General features: G+C 35.2%; 1 protein-coding gene across 16 annotated transcripts in view; it reads left to right on the top strand.

Moving 5' to 3' along the window:
• Window positions 1-23,841, top strand: part of FOXP2 (forkhead box P2) — a 612,246-nt gene that overhangs the window by 484,895 nt on the left and 103,510 nt on the right. For 12 of the 16 annotated variants that reach the window (XM_074315704.2, XM_074315702.2, XM_074315703.2 and 9 more), the window contains one exon: window positions 3,994-4,068. The exons of the other annotated variants lie outside the window; for them this stretch is intronic. In XM_074315704.2, coding sequence (XP_074171805.1) covers window positions 3,994-4,068 — 75 coding nt within the window. The remainder of the gene's footprint in view (window positions 1-3,993; window positions 4,069-23,841) is intronic. 16 annotated transcript variants of the gene reach the window in all.

The raw sequence follows: 23,841 nt of genomic DNA, 5'->3' as shown, positions 1-23,841 counted from the left end.
CAGGGCTGCAATGACCTTCGCTTTCTCCAGCCTGTGCTGGTTGGGGAACCGTCCACATCTTTCCACCTCTCCACGGGGCTCCATCTCTGTAGCAGCTGCATGGCTTTTCCTGTGCTGGTGGGAGAACCATCCACGTCCTCCCACCCCTCCACGGGGGTCCAGCTCTCCGGCAGCTGCTCCTCCTGGTCTTCCTCAGACTGAGTGTTCATACACACAAACTGCTCCACCACTCTTGGGAGAGCTTTGGCCGGCACCGTACCCTGCTCGCTGCGCCATTTGTCGTGCGGAGAGACCCTGCTCGCTGTGCCATTTGTCGTGCAGGGAGGCCTGCGGGGTCTCTGCTCCCGCTCCCCATACAAGAACGCAGGATATGGTGAGGCCAAAAAGGAACACCCACGGAGCCATAGGTAGGGGAGTCATACCACTTTATTCTCTCTGGCGGCACTATACTCTCACTGGAGGCTGGATACACACTGTCCGCAAACCGCCATCCACGCTTGCCAGCCCAGCCGCCATCTTCTTGCTAGCCCCCATTCTTTCTCCTCTTCCTTCTCTCTGCTAGCACAGCCACAGCAGTTATATTAGTGGCCAATGGCTCACTGGTTACAGCTGACGGCCAACTAGCCACAGCTGATGGCCATGCAATCACAGTTGGCCATTTACTACCTGAGCCAACACCTTTCTATGTGAGGCCGAGAGCCTGGAAACTTCTTTCTGGGGCTCTGCCCCCACAGTTGCTTTATGTCGAAATTTTCCCAGTGTTTTTATCAGTGAAAATCATATTTGAGAAATGAGAAACAAACAAGACATGCTGGGATTATACTTAGATTTATTGAACTTATGTTTCTGAGTCTTTTGAGCTAAGAATGGAGAACATCGTCTCTCACTGTGCGGCCTTGGGCTACTGTGGGGGCGGAGCCCCAGAGAGTAGTTTCCAGGCTCTCAGCCTCACATAGACAGGTGCTGGCTCAGGTAGTAAATGGCCAACTGTGATTGCATGGCCATCAGCTGTGGCTAGTTGGCCGTCAGCTGTAACCAGTGAGCCATTGGCCACTAATATAACTGCTGTGGCTACGAGAAGAGGAAGGAGAGGAGAAAGAATGGGGGCCAGCAAGAAGATGGCGGCTGGGCTGGGAAGTGTGGATGGCGGTTTGCGGACAGTGTGTATCCAGCCTCCAGTGAGAGTATAGTGCCGCCAGAGAGAATACAGTGGTATGACTCCCCTACCTATGGCTCCGTGGGTGTTCCTTTTTGGCCTCACCATATCCTGCGTTCTTGTATGGGGAGCGGGACCAGAGACCCTGCAGGCCGCCCTGCATGACAGCTACTTATATCCCGAATCTCTAATCTGTAGGAGAAATGTAGTGGAAAATCTCCTTCTTATGATGAAACTCTCCTGGTATTTTGGCTCCTGTACCACTCACTGTATCCCCTTCATTTTATGCTATAGCATCTGTTGTGTAGTTTTTGTGCTTGTACATTGTCATGTGGGGACTCAGCTCCCACTCCCCACATAAGAACACAGGATATGGTGAGGCCAAAAAGGAACACCCACGGAGCCATAGGTAGGGGAGTCACACCACTATGTTCTCGCTGGTGGCTGGGTTGGAGACACAGGAAGCAGGAGCCACGTGATGTGCAATCTGCCGTCTACTTCTCTGCCAACCAACCAACCAACCAACCAAACAACCAATGTAGCCACGGCAGTTACATTATTGGCTAATGGCTAACTGGTTACAGCTGATGGCCAACTAGTCACAGCTGATGGCCATCTACTACCCAAGCCAGCACTTTTCCACGTGAGGTCGAGAGCCTAGAAACTGCTCTCTGAACTCTGTCCCCACATACATTGTCTAGAAATTTCCTGTTTGTATTTTTCTGTATTCCTCATGTGCCGAGATTTACTCCTCTCTGTGTCCTCCCATCCAGCCCTGTAATGGGAATGACAAATCTTCAGCACATTGACATGTTTTGTTGATGTCAGAGACACAAAGAACAATATTTTATTTAATGTGGGTGCTTTTAAAAGAGTTTAAGGTGATGTTGCTTATTTATGGAGTTCAGTCTTCAGTATTAAACATAAGCAGTGCGTGACACCTTTGGTGTTCCTGTAATGCTCACTCATTTTTCACTTTATGTAGATGAGTGTCAATCCAAGGATTCTTTGTTAGTCTGGCTCATTGCTATGATATGGCATAGCATTTCATTTTTTTAAGGATGCTTATGACCTTATTAAATAGCAGTCCAAAAATCATGTAGCTTGTTTTGATTTTAACCAAAGTTACAGCTGCCTAGCTGTAAAGCAGTCAGTTTCTTTTATTATGACTAGTTCTTCAACTTGTACTGTTTTAAATTGCCTGCAATTAGCATATTTCAACCTTATTTTTAGGTTTAAATTGCAGTGTGAGAGTGTACTCTCCTCTTAGCTAATTAGTGCTATCAAGGAACAGTAGGTTACCTCATTAGTACCATGTGCATTTAATTAAAGAAGAGAAAATTGGAGTTAACCTCATAGTTAATATTTTCACAGAATGCTACGATGCCAACACCTTCAACTGGAGTCACACCCCTGTGTATCTAATTATGCACTGGTGCCAAATAAGGTTAGAAAGGGCACGGCAGGACTGTTGACAAAATAATTTAGATGAAGACGTGTTTGTTGGATTCTGACAGTAAAATATAACTTGAATATTTTTTCCTTAGTCCTCTTCTGCCAGCATCAGGTGACATTCTTCTTCATAGAGAACTGAAGGAAGGGAATATTTTGGAAGCCATTTTTCCTGTTTGAATTAATGTTGCTCTTATCTTGGAAAAAAAAAAGGCATATAGTCATGTAAAGCATCTATTATCTGTTTCTTAAACAGTGTCCCTGAACTTCAGAGATATATTTGAAAAGAATTATTTATAAGCTGTAATATTTACATGCATCAAACCACTACAAATACTCCCTGACACCCCAACCACATCCCTCCTTGCTTTTCTTCTTTTCTGATATACTTATAATTTCCCTTGTGTATTTTATGAGTGGGGATCATCCTTTCATATCATACATGAAGTCTAAGGACGTGTTGTCACATGGTCTATTTAAATGCAGTGAAATCTTTTTGCCCTTCAGACAAATATCTTTGATATGTCTAACACTACTTAGGTAAAAAATGACGTTGTATGTTATTTATCAATAAATAATCACTTTGCTTTAAAGATAAAAGTGGAAACTATACATTTGAGTATATAGAGTAGTTTTCAATACAAATGGCATATTCAACAGGTTTTAACAGAGATTATGGATTTTGACTCCACAGTCTTAAATATATATTTAAAGGCAATGTTTGTGTTATAGTAACACATGGTCAAGGCATTTTATTTAAGGAGATTCTTGTGATTGTTCTCACATTTTATGGCAAGACAGGATGTATATGCATTTGTATTGACTATAACTAACTACAAACAGTTATGTTTTTTCAAAAAGAGATAAAGTTTTAAGAATAAATAACATTCCAGAGTCATGGGTGGTGAACACACAATGTGATATATAGATGATGTATTGCAGAATTGTACGCCTGAAACCTATGTAACTTTACTAACCATTGTCACCCCAATAAACTTTAATTTAAAAAAATAATATCATCCCATACTGTAAAATCACAGTACCATTTAAATCTATTTGACATTAACTGTAATTTTAGCTTAGAAATGGGAAGTGAAGTTCCTAAGTCAAGATCATGGTAGATAATCAATGAATTTTTTGGTTAGTGGTTAATGCATTGTGTTCAAATATTCAATTTTGCCTCTGCCAAATTATTTCTATTTTTTAAAATCTATACTATTATTATCTGTGAGACAAAGATTGAGTAGTCTTATTTATATTGACCTACCAAGATAATAACCAAAAAAATATTTTTTTAAATAATAATGTACATTATTAACATAAGTCTTAAGATTGGGGAAAAAAAAAAAAAAAAGCCAACTCCTGATTCTCTTTGTTTAATCTAGGAATTGCTTCCAGAAACAAAATTATGTGTCTGTGGCCACTCTTCTGGTGATGGGCATCCTCACAACACATTTGCAGTAAGTTCTTGGGCAATTGGCAATTCAGCTCTAAGCACAAGGCCATCAGCTGAAAGTCACTAAGTAGATTATATTTTCTAATTAGCCACTCACTTGCATTGACACAGATAATTAAGAGATGACTAATATTAAGATACAGGTGTAATTAGTTGGTTTTCTGTTACTTGTATTCTCACTTCAGTTATATTTCATCAGATATACAGCTCACAGTTTCTGTGATTTGACAGCATTAAAGTTTACCTTAAATATATAAAGGCATGTGGCTGTGTCACTGCTACACTTTTCTTGAACTTTTAGGAATAATTTGATGAGGAAGTACTGATATGCAGAAAATAAATGGATGGAGGTTATGGATAGATACAATACATATTTTAAGGAAAAGTTGCTGTTCCTTCTGCAAGTTACCATATAAATATGCCAAGGGTTGGTTTTTTGTTTTGTTTTGTTTTTTTTTTTTTTTTTACATATTCTGTCATTAGAGTGTAATTTGTCTCTTTAGATTATAAGAGTCAATGAAAATTGCTTTCGTGACCCAATTCCCATACCAGTTAGCCTTGGAAATGAATAGCAATACTGAAGTAGCCATTCAAGAATTTTTAAATAGAGCAACTTCATGTTTCTATTTAGCATGGATACCACCTGTATTCTTAAGGAATCTCTAAATATGTATGTCCTATGCATATTTTCATATATAGAATTTTTGCTTCTTTCCTCAAAAACGGATATACTTATTTAGTTTTCTTGGATTAGAATATTCCTAAATTGACTCACCTGAAGTTTATATTTTTTACTACTCTATACATAATATTTTTAATGTATAATTGATAGAAAACACAGTTAAAACTTAAAAACAAGTAATCTGTGTCTTCCTAAATGAAGAATAAATATCTAATTTCATACCTCAGGTAAAAAAAAGATTTTTCTCAATAAAATCATGTCAAATTAATATGTAATACTATATACTATATAATATAGAAAATGAAACATTCTTTTTAATGTTAGATGCAAAACAAATGTAGAAGTAGAAACAGCAGTAACGTGTACTATTTTATGGAAATGGTGAATGTATAAAAGCAGGCTTTATAATGATCTGAAATTATCTAGTTTGGGGTTTCATTCATTTTAATCTTAAAGTGTTTGCCCCTCAGCTTTCTTTGCAATAACAACATTTGAAAAAATAGAAAATTTTAAAACTAGTGGTAAGTTTTGCTGAAATGATATAAAGTTATGTGAAAAACTGAAACAATCTTAAAAATGGACTAGGCAGTATTCCTCACTGGTGACACTTTTTCCTAAAATAATCCCAATGGAAGAATTGTTTTCATTAGACTGAAGAGTGAGCTGACTTAAATACTGATAATACTTGTTCTTTATCTAAAACTACTTCTACAATTAAAAAATAAATCATTCTCTAGTCTACTGATGTAAAAAGAAATCTACAGCATAAGAGATTTATATTTTCATTGATGTCTTCAGAGTGAAAATGAACCATGGAGAAATTATGTGACTCAGCAGAGGCCATGGACTTCCTAATGGCATGCCTGAATTTATAGGCCAAGTTCGTGCTTACCAGCGTATTGGCGTTTCCAAAGGCGTTCCAGATCATTCATGGCTGCTTTGAGTTGAGTAGGAGTCTGGGGTCGCTCCACGCATGTGAGACTGCAGTTAGTCTCTAAGACAGAAGGAACACCAGGATGAATTAGTGAGGTCTGCTTAGTTCGTGGGGACAGGGAGCTTGGCAGTGCAGAGACCAGGAGTCGGCCCTTTCTGCAGGGCTCCAAACTTTACTCTTAGTCACTGAGTGACTTTGCCAGTGATGCTTCTTGGCTTCACAACACAAGATAAACACTACACATTAGTAAGTAGGTGCTTATTTTTCTTTGTTGACTACATTAGATATAAATTTTATGCAGGTTAACATGGCTACATAATGGGATTTAAAATCAAGATGTAAACTAAAACAAATACTATGTATTATTCATAGTTGACAATTTCTGTGTGACAGGTGTGGCTCTCAGTACTCATTCAGTTTTATAAATTCCAATATGCCGGAGTGGTAGTCTACTAAGTCTGAGATTACTGGGAGGTTAGAGGGGAGAAACGTGTAGAAACAACAGGAGTACATGAAGCCGGCCACATTTTTTAATAATCCATATAGCTGACATTTATAATAACTTGTGAATCATTGTAATTGGTCTCAAATTTTTAGGCGATCCTATATCATGTCCTATCAGTGGGTTAAATTAATATTATACGTACTGCTTCTATGGTTGATCAACTTTCACAAGTAAAAAGCCAAAGTTTTGAGGCATGTGTTACAAATTGGCAGATTAATTTTTACATCCCCCCATCATCACTGAAAAAAATTAAAATCTTATAAATTTATTAATAAGCCTTAAGTGCCATAAATTGTGGGAGAGCGGGGGGAAAGTCACATTTACTAAATGTAGGTTAAAGCCCTATTACCTTGAAGAAGTAAGTAATGTTACGTACTTGATATTAACTGTTGTCAAATCTCTCCATCATACCATCCCTCTCAGGTGTTTATTGCATTGCGTTCTTAACAAAAATACAATAAAAATATATTTCGGAGGAGAATTTCAGGTGTTTTGATGTGTAAGTAGCCATCAGATGTTAGGCATCATCCGGGTATCGTGCCTCCCTATTATCATGTCATTGAACAGTAGGTATTTGTATGTACCCACTAATAGATTGGGTTCATTGTGCCTCTACTAGTTCATTGCAATACTGGGTAGTAGTAACTGTACTTGCTTATATCATCTCTGCCTGAAAATTGTCATCTTAACTTCTATCTACCTGTTGTATTTAAAAATGTTTGGGCCCTATGGGTAGTATGTTTGATATTCTATGAGTAACAGTATAATATCCTTATTGTAACTTCGACTTTCATAGGACAAAGCACTAAGTTCTGGCTTAAAGGCCAGGAGTGTGAGGGCAAGAGGTCATTGTGACAGACTACCTTTCAATACTTGCTTTCACACTCAGTCTTTTCAAATAATGTATATTGAACTCTAATCTGGAAAAAAATATTCACTTACTTTACTTTTCTTTCAAACGTTAGTAATAGGACAGTGGCCTCAAATGGCTAACTCTGTCAGGATCCTAAATTTCTCGCAATCTTTGGTTTCCCAAGTTCACTCCTCAGTAACTAGACCTTGTTGACACCTCATCTGCCTGAATGGCCTCATTAACACCTACCTGCAGATAATCTCTTTCTGAGTCTTGCCTACAGGTTTTTACACCTAAGTGAACACAATTTTACATAGGACTTTGCCTGTTAGTGCTAAGGCAATTATGTTGAATGCTTAGAGTCTTTGTCTTTTGGGCCTTATTTTGAAAACCTTTAGCACTGGGTCAAATGAATATTTGGGTGAACAAAATTTGTTGGACCTATAAACTGAAAATGAGAATTGGCTGGTCTCGAACCAGCTGGTTTATAGCCCATTCAAATTAAATTTTTAAAAAAAATTCATTGACCACATTGGATCTTTACTCTGTTATGATTGCCTCCTGAATGTTTCATTTTGATAGGAATTGTGGATTGGAGGAAATAAGAAAAAGACAATAGGGATAATTTTTTAAAATTTCTTATTTTCTGTTCCAAATTCATCTTTCCTTTTAGGCTTTACATAAATTGTACCCAGCACCAAATAACCTATCCCATGGGCTCTGGGATCAGCTTTCTGATCAATAGATTGAACATTGGGCAAATTACTTGATCATTTTTAACCTCATGCTCTCAGTCTGTAAAATTCAGACAGTAATAGTATTTTTCTCATAGGGTGGTAATGGGACTAAATTTGATGACTCCAAAAAGTACTTAGCATGATGACTAATATTGGAAATGTCAACAGATGTTCAACTCAGTATCTGTAATAGCATTACTGTACTCTTGCTTGAACCAAAGAAGCAATTCTATTTGATGTACATTTAAATATCTTATTTGGTATTAACACTGAATAAGAGACATTGGGCATTGTACCTTGGGTCATGACTGAGACAGATGGAATGTTCCTCACAGGGGAAAGTCTTGGATTCATTAATTTAAATTGAACACCTACTTAATTACAAAAATCAGTGTTAGGTAAAGTTTTCTGATTTGTTAAATGGAAGATAGGTAAGTGGAAGAGAAAGAACCCTACTTCCCCAAACACAAATGATGTCCTGGAAGCCAAGGAAACATGTGATTAAAGGATGAGGGAAAGTGGTTGTCCCCTCAATTGTCTATGTCCAGCGAGACCACATGAAGATACCAAGTTAGGAGATACAAGCGGCAGTGACCTATTACCACCAATGTTTCCTTCCTTTCTCCATTGTGACTGTATTGGCAGAGACTAACTAAGAGTTAAAGAAACATTACTACTTATTAGTAGCATTGATCATTTTAACTAACGTGCTGGAATCAATTAACTGGGGATAATGTGGTAATTTTTTTGGATAGTCCTTCCTATAAAACCTATATTGCAAGATTTAACACTTTGCTATTACTGTGAAGTTGTGTTAGTATAAATTTGAATTTATTATAAAGCAGTACAAATTAGATTTGTTAAATGATCATGTACATTTGGAAAAGTTTTTATTCACTATTATGATAGTATCAGTAGGTCCTTTGGTATGAAATAACCTTAGAATAATCAGATATTTCAAACACTGATCTTACAACTGATTTCATTAATGCCATAAAGCTATAAAATAGTGACCATGTTTAGGACTACTATTAAAACCTTCCAGATTTTTCATTGGAATTAGAATAAAGGTTTCTGTTTTTAAATCTTTGGCTGACATTTGTATGTAATTTCTTGATTAATCTTTTTCTGTCCTAGTGTAATTCAAGATGTTAATAATTATCTTTATACACCGCACTCAGCTGGGGTGTAGCTCCCTGAGCTTGGTTCATTCTAGACACCTCTCCTGAGTGATTGCCTCTCACCTTCTATTTTATTGCAATATTTGAGATTGCCATGAATTCTCTTGATGTTGGTTCCGGGAAGGGCCAGTAGCAGAGCTTTTTCAATGGAGACTTCTCTTTGAAATTTATAATGAATAATTTACTCCCCTTGATGATTCACCAAAGCATTAGTATGGCAGAAATCAGGGGCTGATGAGAGGATTATTTATTCAGTTATCTGGTTTTGTTGTTGTTAATATATTTTTCATCAAATAAATTGATGCACACACCAGAATATGTATGTGGCCATAATGTGAATTTATGGTGCCCATTCAGACTGTATTTTTCTTTGCACATTATAAAGCTATTTGTAATGAGCTGTTAATGGTAGTCTTTACAAATATGAAATATAATCTGCATTAACTTCTAACAGTTTACTCTATAGTCATTGCATATTTCTAAACACCACTTATTAAAGGTATACTCCATATTTATCATTTTATGTCTGTTTCTATATATTTCCACATCATCTTATTTTAGCATAATGGAAAGTTAAAGGCACAAATCCTAGTGTATAAATCTTCGTGGCTCATGAGCACATGTGCACACACATGAATACACATACATATACATAGGTGATCAATTATGTAAAATACTGTGTATGCATTTTGAGTTCTATCTGCAATTCATTTTTCTTTCTCTTCTTTTGAAGTTAAATTTTTAAATGTGTGATTTTCATTAGGCAAAGGAGTTATTTGTTATGCACAGGATTAACAAATTATGGAATCAAATATTTATTACTGGCACCAGGCATGCAGCAATATATTTACTTTAAAATGTTTCTAAATTACTGGAGTTTTCATACAATTTTAATATGTACATGGGATGTTACATTAAGCAACACACAATTCCCGCTGGCATTAAAACTTAAACCTGAAACTGCATGCTGTACTTTAAATCTCGATCCAGCAGAGTTCAGAAAGCTTGCTATTAACAGAGTTCTGTCATGCTGTCATCATATAATGCATCATACAATTTAGAAGAAATTGCATTTTCACTTCGAACTTATCATAGTCCTTATTATAATAATAAATTTGGTCCAAATAGATTCACACTACTGATAAGATAAAAGAATAAACTCTTACACCAAGTTAAGTATGTCAAGATGGAACTTTGTCACATTTAGAATTAAGGAACAGATGAAATACGCATGAAACCATATTCTAAGCTTTTTTCACTGAAGTCATGATTGCTATTCCAGCAGAAATTCCTTCTGTTCCCTTTTAATAGAGAAAGTGTGAGATACTGTGTTTCCCCGAAAATAAGACCTAGTCGGACAATCAGCTCTAATGCATCTTTTGGAGCAAAAATTAATATAATACCCAGTATTATATTATATTATTATATTACATTATACTATGTTATATTATATTATGTTATATTATTATATTATATTATATTGTATTATATTATATTATATTATTTTATATGACTTGGTCTTATATTATAGTAAAATAAGACTGGTCTTATATTAATTTTTGCTCCTAAAGATGCATTAAAGCTGATTGTCCGGCTAGGTCTTATTTTCAGGGAAACACAGTATTTTATAATATTGACAGAAATAATCTACCTTTGAAATCCACAGTATTAGTTGTAACATTACACTCCAGATTGCGTTGGTTATATATTTAATATGTTAAGAATAACAATATGGTATCTTAATTTTAATTTAGAGTTTTATATGTAATATATTTAGTCTGGCTAAAAACAGACTATATAGAATGAGAGTAAGCGAACTTAAGAGTTTTTACTTTAGTACTCTTAAATCAAAGTATCTTAAGAGATATTATAGTGAAAGGAAGGCATCAAGTAAATATCTCAGAGATAAATTCTCATTAAGCATAATTCATAAATTCACATGTGGTTGTATAATTTTGGAGGTAGAAAGTGTTGATAAAATGATGGCATAAAAATTTGATAGACAAGGTCAAAGGTTTAGGAATTTTATATTTCTAAAGCATCATATATGCATACCTAATGAATGTTTTTCTGATACATAGGTAATTAATACAAAGTTAAAATAAAATAATATGAATAACACATGTGCTATTGTTTTATCCCTAAATCCTTGTTGCCTGTAAATTATGTATCTCTTATACTCTCTTAATATTAATTAAGGGCAGAAAATATATTTTTGCATGTTTACCTTTGTCTCTTCATATATTACCTGAGTTATATGCTTTATTAGAAGGGTTGTGCCCTGTTACTGCATTATCAAAATAAAGAGTAGGGAATGTGTACCCAATATGCATTTCCACCCAATATGGACTGATAGACTATTTTAGCTACAAGGAGCCTTGTGGTAGGTTCATCTAATTCAGCTTCTTTATTTTATAGTTGAGGAAACTAAAGAATCGAAGTGACTTCCCTAATATGTTACCATTATTTCTTGAATTCAAAGGGGAGCTGTTGCTGATAGGATAGTTCTTTAGCCTTGAGCCATGGTTCATAAGTATTAATTTGAGCAGGCTATGTATTTTAATTTTAATTCTACGTATCTGTCAAATAACGAAAATACCAGCTTTTCCAAGTGTTGCTAATTACATTTACCTATGAAAAGGTTTTGAAAGCCAGATAGATTTCATGATCACTTTTAAAGTTACGGTACATAATACTTGACTACTTGTAGATTGTTGGGGACATTTTTAAGATCACAGTCACATCTATGAGATAGTTTTATTTATAGATTAAGGTTTTAGAAAAGACAAATTCAAGAATCTTCAGTGAATCCCCCAGAAATGTTTGAAAGTGAATCAGGAAGCCTAGACTATTGATTTATTGCTTACATTCTTTTATTAGCACTTCAACTAGAAAAAAGATTTATTTTTTTGAAGGTATACAGGGCATTTCTAACTTAGTTGCTAATGTTTAAAGGAATAAGCTTAATGGTTACACAGTCTCAATTGTTTACCATCATTTTCCATTTATTTAGATTAAATATCCAAGCAAAACCTGTTGCTCTATAAGAAGGAACAAACAGGGCTTCCCTGGCTTTTCAGATTGTCTGTTGTCCATCAGATAAATGGTATGTCTTAACAATTAAAAATAAGTGAATAGTAAGTACCCTGATCTTAAAATACAAAGAAAAGGCAATGAGACAATACTTTAAGTCTGATATTGAAATACCAAACATTTAAATAGGTGAAGCTCAGAATGGGTTCTTAAATTAACCAGATGAAAATGCTACGTCCATCACATGCAACTTTGATCCTGTAAAATATACTCATAGCACTTGTTGTAAATCGACTGCTTACAGCTATAGAAATGAGTACAAAGATTAGAATTCTGTTGAAAAATTGTGATTCTAGAAAAGTCCTAAAAAACACTTGGAATAGTCAATTTCACCATTGTTAATTATCACATGCTGTTTTTTTTATTGATAACATTCATAGGGTAAATGATGGCTCCTGTTTCTCATAAATTGTTCATTCTTTAATGCCTACCAAAGGTCGCAAAGTAAAACTACAAACCTAAGCCTTACAATCCTATGCCACCCCAAAACTGGGCTCTTTTCTCCCCTAACCTTATCCCCTATTATTTTACAAAGACATTGGGTCCTGATTGATACATCTACTTTCCGTTCCCAAACATACAACATTCCATTTTATTCTTATCCCCTTTCTTATGTTATTATCATTCTCACTCCATGGCTTCCTCCCTTTTCTTTTCTGCTTATCAAATCTTACTGCTGATACAAGGCCCAGCTCAGTTACCATCCCATATGAATGCTTTTTCACTAATGTAGTCCACATTGATTCATTGCTCTTTTGATCTTGTATGTCTATACTTATCCAGTCCACATACTTGTAATTATTTTTACCCAGCCCCCTGATACTTAGTTCCATTCAACACATATTCATTGAGTATATACTGTGAATAACTCAAAATCTACAAGAATTTTTGGTTAAATATTGAGTAATCACCTACATTTGAGAAGAATAGACTGCGGAGATGGAAAATATGCAATTTAGAACTAAAAATCAATATAAACTGTGAAAAGAGATTTAATCATTGTACTGAGGAATGAGAGACAGGTCAATGGAAAAGGTCATTTGAGGTGAAGTTTTGAAAAAACAAAACAAAGCCTAACAGAAGTTCTTCACACTAGAACTGTAGAGCACATTGAACGCATTGGAAATAGAATAAGGAAGTTATGGTAGAGAGAAAAGGACAGGTGGTTTTCAATGTATAGTACAGTGTGATGTATATGGCTGATTGGAGAAAACTGTGGGGAAAGCTGGCATATGTAGTCTTTACATATCTGGGCCAAGTCCAAAATTTGAACTTTTGAGTGGCATTTTTTAAAGGACATTGAATATTCTATAAGGTTTTGAGCAATGAAGTGAGTGTAACATAATCAGATTATCCTGTTGAAAGATATCCTTGGGAGCAACAAGAAGAAGTATTATATTTTGCCATATAAAACATGCACTTTTTTGCCCAAATTTATGAGGGAAAAATAAGGATGTGCATTATACATGGGTGGTACTAATTCCATATGTATGTATATAAATGTTTTTAATTATTTTACTTATATAACTCGAAATTAATAATGATATCCATATGCAAAATAATACCCTGGAATATGATAATCGATTTTGTTGAACTTACAACAAACTTGAAACAACGAGGAGCTCTTGGCCGTCTATGATGCGTAAATATCGTACATTTTTTACCGGTACATAACATTTCTTGTACCTTGTATCTGTTCTTGTGATTTGAAATTATTTGTTACATAAAATTTATTGTACCATAATATGTTGAAAAAAATAAATACTAAAATTCCTTTATAATACAAAAAACAAGTACCTAAATGTAAACAAATGAAAATTTGAATTAAAAAAATTTAAACGAAATATTTTTTTCCTTGAAAGTTTGGGCCAAAGGCATGGGTGCACATTATACACAACAAAATATGTCAATTAGAATTAGAAAAATCTTGTAGTCTATGTGTCTAGATTAAGAGGATGTTGTCTGCTGAAACATATGGTGATGGAAGGAGAACTGACTCTGAGTGGTGAACACACAATGTGATAGATAGATGATGTATTACAGAATTGTACACCAGAAATCTATGTAACTTTAGTAACCATTTGTTACTCCAATAAATTTTAACTGAAAAAACAAACAAACAAACAAAAAAAACAGTGCTCACTTCGGCAGCACGTATACTTAAAAAAAACAACCAGAGGATGTTGTCTGAAAAATAATGGTGATCTCAACTTGGGTAAGGAAATAAGAGGACAGACTTCAGGGAGAATATAACACTTTGATTTTAGAAGTTATGTTGGCAATTAGGAAAACAAGATGTTGAGATCCCTGGAATTTTGTGCCTGGATATTTGTGTTTGACTGATTGTGAACCTGGCATTATCAAGAACACAGGAAGAATAGCAGGGTGATGGTAGGCTGTAGGAAGTTGGGGGTGATAAGTGTTGTTTGAAAAGTATATTTACATTGCCAGTGGGGTATCCCTGTGCAGGAGGCCCTTCCCAGTGAGTTGGAGATGGTGCATTTTTGGAAATCATACCATATACAGGTGACTGAACTGCATAGTTTTGAAGGAGATTGTAAAGAGGAAGACAACCTCAGAGAAGCTGCAAGATGAGATATTGGGTAAGGGAAGAAGAACCAGTAAAAATATGACTATAAAACAGTAGAGAAGCAGGAACCAGCAGTCAAAGGCCAATAGAAGAGATCTTTTAAATGCTAGAAGATAAGACTGAGGCAGGACTAGACGAGACATGAAGAAAGTCATCAGATTTGGCAAGACTGTTTCCAGTGGCAGTGACTTGAATGGGAACTGAGAGAGTGTATGTGGAGATGACAAGTAGTACACACTAGTCTTTTGGGGAAAATGCTGATTAAAAAGGAGATGATAGGATGAGGGTTTGAGAGGCAGCAAAATTGAGACAAGATCTTGGGGAGAGAAAGCAGTGGAGATGAAAAGATTAAAAACGCAAAAAGGAAAAGAACGAAGAATTGAAACAAGGTCTGAGAGGTGATGGGGGAGAGTGTTGGCATCAAGGGCACAGATGGAGGTCACTCATCTTTAAAGGGAATAGAAACCCACTTTCATCTGAATTGGACAGAAATTTGAAAATGAGGAAACTCAAAGTATATTATTCCCTCTTTTACATTATTTGTTAAATCTGTTTTTGCCTCGTGACTGCCATTGTGTCCCTCTCGCCCAATGGCATGACACCTATACCTAAACTTTATATCACCTTTTAGGGATTCCTGTTTCTGGGACAAACTGTATGAAAGGACGGAAGATTGTATCCATGGTTGTTAAAATTTTCTAGTTGTGACAGTTTTATTCTCACCATATTTTTTATGCTTTATGATATTATTAAGCAAAACAATAGCTACTCATCAGAGTTAAAACTTAGCAACTATTTTCTCTTAAGAGATTCTAAGAACATAGTCTTGGTGTGTTGTTTCCTTCCCCTCAGAAATTTAAGATGGATTAACACAAATCTGAAGAATATTAATTATGTTATGAAACATTTAGCTACATTAAGACTTTGAACTTGTTAAGTATCAGTTAAGTTTTAGTAATTAATAAAATAAAGCTTTTTACTTTTTAGAAAAAAATCTTTTAATGAAAACATAAAATGTAACTGGAATGAAATATATGTAAAAACATTATGATAGTCCCTATTTCACTGTATTGACAGTTTAAAATTTTAAGAGTAACCCAATAAACCAACCACTGAAATTGCCCTTAGATGCACATTTAACTGTTTAATTCTTTATTTAGTACTATAGAAATGTATACTGGAAACCTATGAGGTCTGCCAATTAGGTTCGCAAACTTATGGCACAAATGTTGCTAACCTTTTTTGATACCAGAGGGATTATTCATTATGAATTTGTACCAACTGGACAGTTAACTGAGTTTACTATTTAGAAGTGCTGAGAAGTCTGAGTGAAAAAGTTAGACGACCTGAACTTTTCACCAACAATTCATGGCTCTTGCATCACAACAATGTACCAACTCACACGGCACTGTCTGTGAGGGAGTTTTTAGCCAGTAAATAAATGACTATATCGGAACAACCTCCCTACTCACCTGAGCTGGCCCCCAATGACTTCTTTCTTCACCCTAAGATAAAGGAAATATTGAAAGGAAGACATTTTGATGACATTCAGGACATCAAGTGTAATATGACAGCTCTGATGGCCATTCCAGAAAAAGAGTTTCAAAACTGCTTTGAAGGGTGGACTAGGTGCTGGCATCAGTGCATAGCTTCCCAAGGGGAGTACTTCAAATGTGACCATGGTGATAGTCAGCAATGAGGTACGTAGCACTTTTTCTAGGATGAGTTTGCGAACTTGTCTGAACTTGTATATAATTTTATTAACAAATGTCATTCCAATGTATTTAATAAAAATAAATAAATAATAAGGAAAAAAATAAAGTGTAACTAATTAACTTTTTAAAATAAAAACCAAAGACAAATAGAAACCTGTTTTTGGAGTCTGCTTACAACAGTTAATATTTCTGCTTTACAAAGAGGACTTTTAGTAGTAGAATTTCAGGAATTGGTGGCAAATGATTAGAAGTAGTATTTTCTCTCTAAATAATTCCATGACTTTCCAACAAAGAATTCCCACATCATTCTTACTACTGAAAAATAATTTGTTTTGACATGCAGACCAGAATCCTTTTCCTTTTTTTAATTTTCAGTTCCCTGCTAAGCAAGTTTATTGAAGCTTCCAAACTGAAGTAAACTGTTTCTGTTTTGCCCTTTACTGGGATTTTGGTGAAAGTATCGAGTATGTCAGCTTTTATGAGACAAAATTGCAATGTGGCCACGTAGGCAGAAGCCCACTCTTTAAGGTATAGCGACCTCTTGCAGTAATTTTTATTACACCAAAAACACCTATTTTTTCTCTCTTGGGGAAATTGAGCATAACTGAGAAGTAAAATAATTTTTGTCTAAAGTCTCGTTTTAGTAGAAGATTGAGCTGGGATCAAAGTTCAGGATTGTCTGCCTCCAAGGTCTCTCCTTTACATCCCACCACCTGTGGCATTCTTCTGGGTTTTTAATTACTGCACTGCAAACATCCTTTAAAATAAAGCTCCCCCAGCCACATTAGAGGAATGCCCAAATACCTGAGTCACGTTAGTGGCCTTGAACACATTGACTTCCCTTTACTTCACTCTTTTAGCCAGGGATTTTTAACTCCACCCACTTCTGACAAGAATGCAAAATGGCTTTTACAATCACCAGGCAATGTTCGAACTTATGTTCTCAAATTTTTGATTTTTTTCAACCTGACAGCGTACTGTATTTCTCTTATTATTTTACATTTCCTTATATTTCTCAAACTGACATTTTACTTTCGTGAAATCTTTTATTCTCTTTGAAACTTCTGTTCTGCTTCACAGTTGAAACACTTATTTGGAATCCTTGAGCTTGTTCCATTTTTCTAAAATCTCCCCCTCCTACTAAGTGTCCTGTTATTCCCTATTTTTAACTGACTCCCAAAAATAATAAAAATTTTTGCTCTACCCTAAATATGCCCAAACCTCCCCACCTCCCTGCCTTTGCCCACTCAAGTCTCTCCCGCCTCTTTCTACCTGGGTGGCGAGTTCACAGAGTCCGTGTGTCTGGGAAAACATTTCGTCTGGCGGCCTTAAAATCCGCATGGGATGGAAAACTGCAGCTTTTTCTTTGCTGGAGTATTGCGTTAGAGGGAAATCATTTTGTTTTTCATGCTGCATAATGAGAAATGCCTACAAGTACTTCAAGCACTGTGTCTTGCACATAATAGGTACTTTAAAGAGTAATCTATTCTTTCACTTCTGTGGAATTTATTTTTCTTTTGTCATTCATAGTGCTTAGTCTAATTATCTCTTCATAGAATCAGGACAGAAGTACAATTTTGAGTGAAAATATAATGGTAAGCAGTATTCTTTTTTTTTTTTGTCTCCTTGTTACATGTAATGGTAGTTTTTTTTCATACTGACAGAAAATTTCTGAAGTATGTAAATGTTGTTGGAAATAGTAAGACATTAAGGAATGGAGAAAGTTTTTGTTGTTTACCAGTCTTTAAATTAGTGTTACCAAACTGAGGTAGCCATGTTAGCCACATTTTTGTCTCACGCCAAACAGAGATTTATGATTTTCAGTGAAAGGGTCACAAAATCTGTATTTCTCCCAAGTGCACCAGGTGATTCCGTGGATTAGTCAAGATTGGGAAACACTCAGGAGCCTCTCCACACAGTGGGTCATGGACCATCAGCAAAATCTGAGAATTTGTGAGAAATGCAGAATCTCAGGCCCCACCCTAGACCTGCTGAATCAAATCTGCATTTTAACAAGAACCCCAGTTAATTTATGTGCTCATTGAAGATTAAGAAGTACTGTTCTAAAGCACAACTATTAAAAAGTGAACAGTTTATCCTGTTGTTTATATACATATATAATTATTACATATATATGTGTTATATATATATATATATATGTATAAATATATATAAATTTTAAACACTACGAAGCAGGATGCAAATACATTTATAATTTAAAGAAATAGTTGGCATCTTTATTTACAGTTTGCTGTGATGTTTAGTATAATAATTTAAAAATCTGAGGAAAACACAATTTTATGCTCTGTGATTATAGGTAGCATAGTTTTTGCTATTTATTTGGCTGTTTTGTATGTATGTGAAAGAAAAACTATCTGCACAAAACAATTGTTTTGAATAAAAGGAGTTTAAAAATAGGATAATTCAGTAATATGATAGTTTTTACATTTTATCCTGCAAAATGCAACTAACTTGCTTGACTGAGTTTTTTTACCTGGTACCTCACAAATACCAGATGGATAGAGTGGTTGAATGGGAGAAGGCCTTCTTATAATATGATGCTTAAAAAATTTTATATCACTTAGTCTTGATATGTCCCGTAAGAATCTCAGGAGTAAAAAGATTATTTGTAGGGTGTAGGGAGGATAAAGAGATTTACTATAGTATGAGTTATTGGAAGTATTTTAGTGATGTTTATTCTTTGCTGAAGATTCCATTTATAAATACCTTATTATAATTTGTTCAATTAAATGATACTTTACAGAATGCTTGATGACTTTAATTTGTGTGTTAAATATGCACATGTATTTTAACAATATTTGCATCTTATAATAATATTTAATCATGACTTAGCATAGTGTCAATCATTCACTATTTTTTTATATTCTCTAATATTTTTAAAAATATACGAAGTGCTTCCAGATGTTAATTTAAATTATTTCTGTCTCTTGGTTCTGAAATGGTGCTATAGATCACTATTTGACTGGATGCATTTCCATCTTAACTGAGATTTTTGAAGGAAGCTCTCCCTCAGAATAGTCATTTGAAATATGTCAAGATTCCAAACATAATTCACATTCTTGTTCTTCTATTTAATTCTTAAATATATTTCTAACAACATATTGTTTACTATAAACAATTGGTCTTGAATTAGCACAAAATTTCTTGCTATTCCTATGCATTTATAAATCATAGTTTGTACTAATAAAGGCAGTTTTACTAACAGAGTACTGCTAGTACCAGTTTTGTTAAAGCCTAATTAACTATTACTATGTAAATGCTGAGTTTAGCAGGTACTCATTATTTCATTCATATTGAGACTTTAGACATATCGTTATTCTTACTAAGTTGAACAAACTAACTTTAAATACATAAAACCATAGTAATTGTTAAAACTGTGATTACTTTTCAATTTAGGTTATATTGATTTCTATTGTCAGTATTTTCAGCAATACATGAATAAAGTACTTAAGGAAAGGCATGGCCAAGGGTAGACATATGGAAGTATTTCTGAAACCCGTACAGGAAGAGGAAACCGTTGTGTCTAGTTATGCAATTGTTTCTCAAAGCTCAAGTCAGCTGCTCACTTGGTGAACATAAGATAATAAAATCTGTCATTTTTAGTGTCCTACTGAGAATTCTGACATTCTCATCCTCATGTTAAAGTGTCTTTAATATTTATTTTAAGCTCATTTAATTTTTTAAGTACCTAGTCTCAGCCCCATAGTTTTAAACGTACTTTAAAGGATTAAATAATGCCTGCACAACATTTAAAAAGTATATGTGAAATGGTCCAAAAATGAAAAGAAGTGGTGTCTCTTCTCCCTCAGATCCAGAAGAAAACACCTGTTATAGTTTCTGTGTTTTTAGGTCTCTTGAAATTGGAAAATGAAATACTCTCTGCCCTCAAGAAAGTTACAGCTCATATTTTCCCCAAGACTCTTACTCTTTGGGATCTGAAGGGAATTGCTTTCTGGAGCATTTGACAATAAACAAGTAGTTGGCATATTGAACATATGCTAGTGGATGTGAAAAATGAACTGAATTCAAACAATGTCATTTTTGCCGCAAGTAACTAGTGTTTCCTCTGAACTTCATATTATCATTAGAAACATAATGCTTCTATGTCTTGATTTGTCAACTATAGATAGAATGTGTTGACTCCTGACTATAAAAAGATAAGAAATTTAGTGGTATTTCACCACCACCAATTTTTGCTAGTTCTGCTATTATTTTGGGCTCTTCCAGTGGTTATCTTTATTACTCAAATAATAAACTTAAATATCTATTTTTTTCTTCTATTGATTGTCTGCTATAATGACACCTCTTTTAAAAAAAACAGCTAGCAGGCAATTTTGATTTTATGAAGCCAGTAAAACCTTTCTGAGGATACAAATTAGATTCTTAAAGCTTCCCTCTGTTTCCTGAATTACCTGTTTCATCTCTCGTGACTTGTTACATTTGGTAGTCTTTTTCATTCTTTTTTATGCTATTGGTTTTCTTTAAATGTCTGATGGTTGTTTTTTCTAATTTTTTTTTTTTTTTTTTTTTAATTTTGGTTGTTGGTTCAAGATATGAATGAACGGTGCGGCTGATTACTAGGACTAGTAGCTGGGGTGAATTTTCTGCGAGGTCATGTGAGTTTCTATCAGTAACAAGCTTCTCCCTTATATGGGAGTGTGCTGAGAGGCAGGCTTCACTTTGGGGTCTGTACGTCAGATGTGCGTGCACCAAATTGCCACCAAATTGTCTCCAAAGGGGAGACAGTGTTCCTTTGGTGTGGCCAACCTAACTTGCAGTCTGCCGTTGAGGCTGAGAGTTAGCTCCAAACTCTGCTCTGCTTGTCTTTCACATTTCTATACCCACATTGGGTGCTTTCTCCAGACGGATGGTTTGTTTTCTTAGACTAATAATGCACACCTCAGACTTCATCCTGGGGGCAAAAGCCGTTTCTGTGAGAAGGTGTGCCCTGTTACTTGGGGACGGTGTAGGAGGAAAAGCTGCAGACCTGCTCATTCTCCACAGTGGATTTTAATTAACTCCCAGGATGATTGCACTGTGCCCCACCCTTGCCCTTTGTATTCTGTGGGAAGTATGAATTGGCTACTGATATTTTGGGCTGCATTTTTGTCAGTCTGTGTTCTCTCACCTGCTCACTTTTTACCTGGTTTCTCAACTTTCTGGCCATCTGCTAGCACCTTTTCTTTCCCTCCAGCACTGATATAATGTTATTATTTCAAAGCAAAGGGATAGAGGAGAAGTAGATCTGGCTGCTTATACTAAGCTAGAGGCCCATAGTTCTTTTTAAATGTAATATTATACTTATTGTGGCTCGTCAATATTCATAATCACTTACCCTACCCAAAGAGCAGAGTGTGTTCTGGCTTACAGATTTGCAAAATTGGTTTCAGAGCACATTTTTGCTTGTTATTCATTTAATTCACTTAGTTCGGGTAGTTTTGATTCCTACCAAAAACAATTTGAGTTACTTTTTTCCTTCTCCTGTGTTAAAAATAGAACTCAAAGAAATTCTGCCTACAAGTGAGGCTGTCATGAAAATTGAAAGCCATGATCTTGACCAAATATTACAGAGAAGAGCTTTGCCGGGTTTTTGCAGCAAACCACATCATCTGCTGTCTTTGAAACTGACTCGCCAAACTATGGATCAGGGCAAGCAAACCCCTTACAGGGTTATACTGATCCAGACTTTTCTTCCGCTGCCTGCAGGCTGCCCGGGGGCAGAGGGGGGGGTCCCATCTGAACTTCCCAGCCTGTTTCTACCGTGGTGCTTCTCACATGCAGAGTACCATTAGAGCCGTTTGTAACCATTGAGGGCCCTTCTTGCTCTGAAATTCCTTGACTGCAGAAGTGTGTGGCCCCTTCTTTGCCAAATATGATAAGAACTGGTGTTTGTGTTTGGCCAAGGAGGAAGAGCATTAATTGCTATCTAGGGAGAAGTAGAGAAAGGGTAGTAGGTGTGTGTGTTCTCTTCTTGGCCACGCAGGATGTGCCCAGTTGCACAAAAAGGAAATTAGTTGGAAAATTCAGACAACTTATTTTAAATAAAGTATAATTATTTGGTTCTAAATAAAGGATACTATAATTATACTATGTGCTTTTTCTAGGGAAGTCATAGACTCAGAAATCTCAAGTGACAAAGGAAACTATAACGTTAACTCAGGACACTTGCTCTTCCCAAATTGTTTTACTGTTAACACAGTGCCGTTTTTCAATATGCTTTTCACTTATCTCAAAGATCTTTTAAAAATACTGCTTTATATCCACTATTTTTCAGACTAAAATAGAGTAAGTCAAATTCCATTATGCCTCCCATACATGGGCTAGACATTGGATACTGATTAACTTGACAACTATAGCACGTTCACCCAAACTATCTATCTGGTTAATTAGGTTTTTAAATGGTTGATTTACTGAATTGTGACACTTTTGCTGTTATTCTGTGTTGATCAATACAGTTAGCCATTGAACATTTGTCTCAAATTCAGTACAAAGTATTTTGGGGATTGTTGATAGAAGCCAGTCAATTGCAATAAGGTTAAGTTCGTGGCAGCACTGTGGTTCTTACTAGTAATAGGATTCAGTTATGAGCTGGCCTTGTGCTCCATATATGGCCTTAGGAAAGGTGTTTAATCTTTCTGGACGTGGATGTTAATGTATAAAATGGGGATGACCATCGCTGATCTGACTCACCACATTTTGGGTTGTGATTCTAGAATCTATGCACAGGGTTAGACCCTGGTCATTGATACAGGTTTTTCTTGTATAGCCTGCTTGGGAGGCCTTATTCCTTATAAGTGCCTCTGCAGCCTTGTCCATGGAGCGCTTCCAGTGATGGGTGTGTCCTATAGCTGTGCTACCCAATAGGGGGACCGCTAGCCATACTGAGCATGTGAAATTCGGTTAGTATGATTGAGGAATTGAATGCCAACTTGTATATAAATTTAATTTACTTAAAATTAAATTTAAATGAGCTTATGTGTCTAGTAGTCACCATATTAGACCACATAGAGAAAAGATAAAAATAACTGAGAGCTAGTATAGTATTTCTTAAATCAGATATAGAACTTACTATGAGATTTGAATCAGATAATAAGATAGATGATAAGACATTTCTCCACATTTAAAAAATACATGCCAAATTTGTTATGATTACATGAAATAGCACTTCTACTTTTATGTGGCCTACTTGGGGGATAAATTATTTAGAGATATTGCCTTTATTATTTATGTAATTCTAAAAATAATTTTTGTGTGCGTTATTCTTATCAGTAATATTTTATTTTATTATTTTGAGTTCATGCCTATCTATGTGCTTATATAGACAATGACTATAATCTATTGTATGCTTTAATTTGATTTTAAATGAAATACATATCATAGGAAATAAGAGTTCCCATAAAACATAGTGCCTTTTCCCCAGGAAGAGATTTTTTTTTTTTTTTTTTTAGATACAAATGGTTATTCTT

Source organism: Rhinolophus sinicus, chromosome 8 (genome assembly GCF_057876585.1).
Source record: "Rhinolophus sinicus isolate RSI-liver-muscle chromosome 8, RSI-T2T, whole genome shotgun sequence".
NCBI lineage: Eukaryota > Metazoa > Chordata > Mammalia > Chiroptera > Rhinolophidae > Rhinolophus > Rhinolophus sinicus.
This window is presented reverse-complemented; position numbering and strand designations above follow the sequence as displayed.